Source organism: Haliotis rufescens, unplaced genomic scaffold (genome assembly GCF_023055435.1).
Source record: "Haliotis rufescens isolate VD_foot unplaced genomic scaffold, xgHalRufe1.0.p SCAF_11, whole genome shotgun sequence".
NCBI lineage: Eukaryota > Metazoa > Mollusca > Gastropoda > Lepetellida > Haliotidae > Haliotis > Haliotis rufescens.
The window spans coordinates 44,988,849-44,994,468 of record NW_025963791.1 but is presented as its reverse complement, the minus strand read 5'-3'; the positions used below and the strand labels follow the sequence as shown (position 1 = coordinate 44,994,468).

Below are 5,620 nucleotides of genomic sequence, written 5' to 3'. Positions count from 1 at the left end.
ACTACTGTTGAACAGAAGGTATGAAACACAACAGGAAGAATATGTCAGATTATATGTAATAGTCTAATTGCCCAAATGCATGACATATGGATTATGCATGAAGATATGGATTGGGCCAGAAAATGTGATATGATACCTAGACAAACAAATGTTACCTCTCTTAGTTATTTGTGTTATATATAATGATATAACAGACTTGTAAAAAGCTTAAATTGACTTGATTCCTACTGGCATAGGGGAAATATTTATGTAAAATACTGATACCATTTAGTTATTTACTTGTTTCATATTTCATGAAGTACTTGTTTCATATTTCATGAAGTAACTGTGTTCTTCATTTCTTTAATTATAGATTGTGAGTTTGATTCCTCCTTGCCAGATTGAAGGAATTGCTGGAGGATTTGATTCGAGAGGTAAATATTTCCACGCCATTCCTCTTCACAGTGCTGATTTAAGAATAGTGACTCTGGTTCACAAACCATATAAATGTTTTTTTTCATTATCTTCATGGCATAGTCAACTCATTTATATGCTCCCAGATAAGCAAATTTACATAAGTCATCATTCATGTGTTGAACCATTTATATTTCAAGTTGATGGGTCTTTTCTGGACTATGCTTTGGAGGCTGATCCTGATATGAGCACAGCAGCAATGGCTACATCTTCATTAATCGGTGACTTTAATGGTAGGCATTAATTAAAAATAATACACAAATATAAATTTTTGGAATGTTTGTGACCTTATGTATTAACTAAGTTGAGATAAAGCATAATAATAACTATTGCAAACATAAAAAGAAAATCATTATTAGACCAGTTGATGTTTTAGTTATTTAGTCCTATCAAAACAGATACTCAACTGTGATATTCATAGTCACATTGATTTTCTGAAAGATATATATAGATCAAACAAATTTCAAACAAACCCATTTGTTTGATGATATGCTAAATACTGACATGGACAGGTCATAAAACTTGTGTACATGTGACAGCTTCAAAATGCTTTAATTATTTTGGTGGGAGATACAAATGTTATCCACACAAATTGAGTTACTTTTGATGATGCACTGCATTATTTGTCTTTTTTTCATAGACACAGTCACTTGCAACACAACAGAAGCAATGTGTATCACTCCAACAGGGACAGGAACTGCAATTATGATGGAAGGTATTGATCTTCTACCAATAAATCACATCATATTATAATAAAATACATATAGTTATTAATAACTTGGCATCATCACAGTCATTGTACTCCAATATCAGAGACATTTGTCAGTTTTGAACAATGTACTGCACAAAATATATTATAAATGTGCTCAAACATTTTAATTTCAGACATCACAGCTAGAAAGGCACAAGGTGAACCAGGTAAAGATTTATGCAACATTTAGTCACACATTTTTATCAGTTTATCAATATGTGAACAGAACAAAGTTACAATTACCTCTTATTAAATTATAAGTGCAATCAGCGACTTCTGCAACATGTCAGAAGCTCGAACCTGGGAACATTGTGTTCAGTATAGAAAGATCAGGTAATACTTATCCATATAACACAATACATTTCTTGATGCTCTGGGTCAAGTTGGGGCTTGTTGGCACTGTTAGTCACATTGAAATTGATTAATGATTTTCTTTATAATGAATGTAGGAATTTATCCAGGATTCCAAATTAAGTGCCCTTCGCAGTCAAATTGAATGCAATATTAATGTAAAAACAGACATTAAAATATCTTCCTCTTCATCGGTCCTGTTGTCAGGGTTAAGTCAAGTTATGAGTTTGTTAACATGCATGGAGGATTTGTTTTATTTAAATAAAATATTTTAATTTTACATTTGCTGCATAATTGTGGCTGAATATCAAGCTGTGATGAGTTTTACATAAACCCCTAAAATACACAAGACTGCAATATTGATTTAGACAATGTTTTATTTCAGGACCAGATCCAGTTGCTGAAGCAATACAGCAATTAATAGCTGTACAGAGCCAGATTCTCTTGGCTGAGAACAGAAGAGTAGAGATTGAGGAGGAGAAGCTAAAGCTGCTCAGGGAATTTGTACATGTTTCTCCACTTAATGGCCAAAATGTATCCCCCATAATAAAATTCTTTTGATCATGACAAAAGCTGTGTAATTTATTTTTTTTGTATAATATGAAATTATATTAAGTCAGGACTGTCTAGTAATACAGAGTAGAAAGTCACTTACATCTCATGATTTATATTCTTGTGTTTATTATAAATGATGAAAACAATAGCATAAGGCTGTAATTTAAGTGAACTTATGCAAAATTAATTGATGTCTTGCTGACAGTCCATCACAACCAGAGCTTGTTGTTGGGAAGTCAGCTGCACATGGCAACTCTGTGGCAGTTCCCTCTCCTCTGAGTAGCTCAATGCCCTGGGGAAGTAGCAGTCTTTCATTGATGAACATGTTATGCAACAAGAAACAAGCCCGGACAACACACATACTCCTTTCTGGGGTGAATTGTAAGACACCAGTTGTCTTGTGAAGGCATCTGGAAATGTGATGAAACACATTTTCTGTATTATAAGTTATTTTCCCAACTTCTTCACAGACGCCTGTTAGACAGGCTATGAAATTGTTCAAAAATTAAGTTGATAATGTTTTTTAACAATTCTTTTGAAATACTACAACAACTTAAAAAAGCTCAATTTGTGATAAGAAGTAACTCCATTTTATTTTTTTTCAAGTTTTCAACAATGATACCATGAATAGATACTATTACATGTTTTCCTCTTGTAACTGTACCTTCAATATTTAACTATTTCACTTACAATAATTTCTTAGTTACATTACCAACTTACTGTTGCCACTTAAAACTGTACCTAAATCTTGACTTGCACAAGCCAAATGCTCTCTCTATTGTGTTCCGTGTCTTGATATAGCCTCTATTGTATTTCTCCTGTCCTTTCGAGCTGGGATTGAGCACAGGTCAGCAGCCATGGTCTGCAGGCATATCTGTAACATAAGTAATAAGGATAACACTATATCAAAACAGGTCATCAAAATGTTATCAATATTTTATTAAGTGCAGTTTTGTCAGATTTGTTTATCACACATTGTAAAATTCAACTGTATTTAGCAAATGTAAGTGAAGTTCAGGTATATACGTTGTAGTTTTATTTACCCAGAGTCTGCAAGTAGCCATCCATCAATATTCTTCTTTTCAAAGTGCTGACCAAGGGCAGAGTTATTCCATATGTAACTATCATGGACAGAGCCAGGCCACTTGAAGACACAGTTTGTAAATCTGAGAGAAAAAAATAACAATTTATATCCATATAAATCCAACAGAAATCCAGTATTTAAAATGCACATGCATAATTTTATAAAGCTCATTTACGTATTTAGTTATTTAATGTATATATAGAGAGATCTACATCTGCCTACAAATAAACACTATTAATTCACATTTTAATTATGGAAGAGTTTTACTACATGGAAACAATGGAAATTTGAAAACATTATCACAATGGATTCATTTTTACTGGTATGCATCATGACTTATCTCGCCCAAAACGTTACCTAGGGGGCGCAGCATGCGTCAATGTCAAGGACATCTATTTCAAGTGTAATGTTTCCATTTTGTCGTGCCTTTTTCAAGAGGAATAGGAATAAATGATTCATGCTAAAAGACATATCTACCATGTGTGTATGTATCTCGCCTCATGTTGCATCACATCCTGCCTGTATGTTCAGTGCATGGTAACCCTTCCGACAAACGTAGGCTACTTCATCACGTTTTGGCGCCATTATGGGTACGAGTGTGCAGTCAATTGCACCGAGTACTTTAGGGAATCCAGCTATGTCGAAGAATGATTCTTTGGTACTCTTCTGAGTGGAATCATTGTGGGAAATACAAAATCACCCATGGTTGCACATAATGCGTCTGTTGTTACGTGGCTTGCTCTGCTGACGGAGGATTTACTCACACCGTGGATATCGGCAATCTCACTGTAAAACCCACCCTTGGAGAAGTATCTCAGAGCAATTAAAACATTAAGGTAAGGTGGTATTACATGGGAACGCTGGGTTAGATGTTCAAGTCTGTCACTCACTTTACCAATAATAGAAAATATCATATGTACCTCTCGATGATGTCATCTCTTTTGGCAATTTCGTCCGTGTTTGGATTGTTCGACATCTTTATCGCTTGCGTAAATATTTACACCACCCTAAGACCATACGTAGAGTTTACGCCAATTTTACACGGACGTCATATTACACTAGCTTTGTGAAACGCTCCTAGTTCAGTATTTCCGAGTTACGCCAGATTTACACGCACGTAAGACTTACGACTGCTTTGTGAAACGGTACCCTGGTGTGTTAATCATAACCCCACTTCCAGCATTTCAACTTCCACTGAGAGCATTTGATCAAACCGGTGTTGATTTTGCAGGACCTCTCATCACAATACAAGGTAGGGGAAAACAACAAGTTAAACGCTACCTTCGTCTCTTTAGAGGCCTGGCAACTAGAGCTGTGCACCTGGAAATGGTGTATGGTCTTGATAGCGACTCATTCCTAAATGCCTTTTACAGAATGGTCAACCGTCGAGGCTTGTCATGTGTAGTGGATTCAGATAACGGGACAAATTTCACAGGAGCCGTCAAAGAGCTGAAGCAACTTGTAGACAAACTTGATGAGGATTTCATTAAAACCTCCTTGGACAAGGAGTTACTTGGAAGTTTAACCCACAATATTCACCACATTTTGGGGGTGCTTTTGAAGCAATGATAAAGTCTTCCAAACAAGCTATATATCCGATCCTTGGCAATGGCGACACCACTGATGAAGAACTTGTGACTGCCTTTACCGGAGCTGAATCGTTGATCAATTCAAGGCCTTTAACTTAACAAAGTTGACATCCTCGTGATGACATTCCATTAACTCTTAATCACTTTCTTCATGGTCAGTTGGGTGGAATATTTGCTCCTGAGTCGGTTGATAAGATAGTGTTCAATCCGACGAAAACGTTGGTGAAGAGTGCAAGAACTTGTACGCCACTTTTGGAAACGGTGGATGTCTAAATGGCTTCCTTCTCTACAAGAAAGGAAGACGTGATCTGGAAGCAGATGACGTCATTCTGGTTATCTCCCCTCAGTCACTTAGAGACAGTTGGATCACCGGACGAATCATAAAGACACATCCAGGAAGAGATGGACACGTTCGAGTTGTCGACATACAGACCAGTAAGGATGTTGTGACAAGACCAGTGACAAAAGTGTGTCCACTGGAATTGAATGGAATGGAACGTTCAAATGACTGCTTTGTTTTTCAGGAAATGTGTGGACTTTTTATGAACAGTTTAGTTGCATATTAATTCAAATATAAATGTACATATGCTATTTTGTGACTGATAGCTAATAAGTGAAATGATAGACTGGAATCTATCATTTGGAGGGGGAATGTTCTGGAGAACTATGGCCAGGAACTTGAAATGTTCGCACTTGATTGGAGTTTGTGAAAACTGGGAGCATTCGTACGAACGCTGAGTGCTTCGCGTATTTTGTAGCTCGTGGGAATCGTGGGGCACGTGAAATTGACCATGTATATCTTAAGCTTTGTGAAAATAAGGTCAGTTCGAAAAACAC

General features: G+C 36.3%; 1 protein-coding gene and 1 pseudogene across 1 annotated transcript; one reads left to right on the top strand and one right to left on the bottom strand.

The window, feature by feature from the left end:
* The first annotated feature begins 597 nt into the window (after positions 1-597).
* LOC124126047 lies at positions 598-2,116 on the top strand. The gene is made up of 4 exons (XM_046489474.2): positions 598-686; positions 1,094-1,168; positions 1,339-1,371; positions 1,941-2,116. The coding sequence occupies exons 1-4, from the start codon at positions 638-640 to the stop codon at positions 2,114-2,116; spliced, it is 333 nt and encodes a 110-aa protein (XP_046345430.2). The 5' UTR covers positions 598-637.
* Positions 2,117-2,273: 157 nt separating this feature from the next.
* On the bottom strand, positions 2,274-4,170 carry LOC124126048 (annotated as a pseudogene).
* Between the last annotated feature and the right edge of the window lie 1,450 nt (positions 4,171-5,620).

What these genes read in the sequence shown, in the direction of transcription:
- LOC124126047 (XM_046489474.2), top strand. Translation starts at nt 638, where the DNA reads ATGAGCACAGCAGCAATGGCTACATCTTCATTAATCGGTGACTTTAAT. An exon ending in AACTGCAATTATGATGGAAG is followed by an intron (nt 1,169 to 1,338) that starts GTATTGATCTTC and finishes TTTTAATTTCAG; the next exon opens with ACATCACAGCTAGAAAGGCA. An exon ending in AAAGGCACAAGGTGAACCAG is followed by an intron (nt 1,372 to 1,940) that starts GTAAAGATTTAT and finishes GTTTTATTTCAG; the next exon opens with GACCAGATCCAGTTGCTGAA.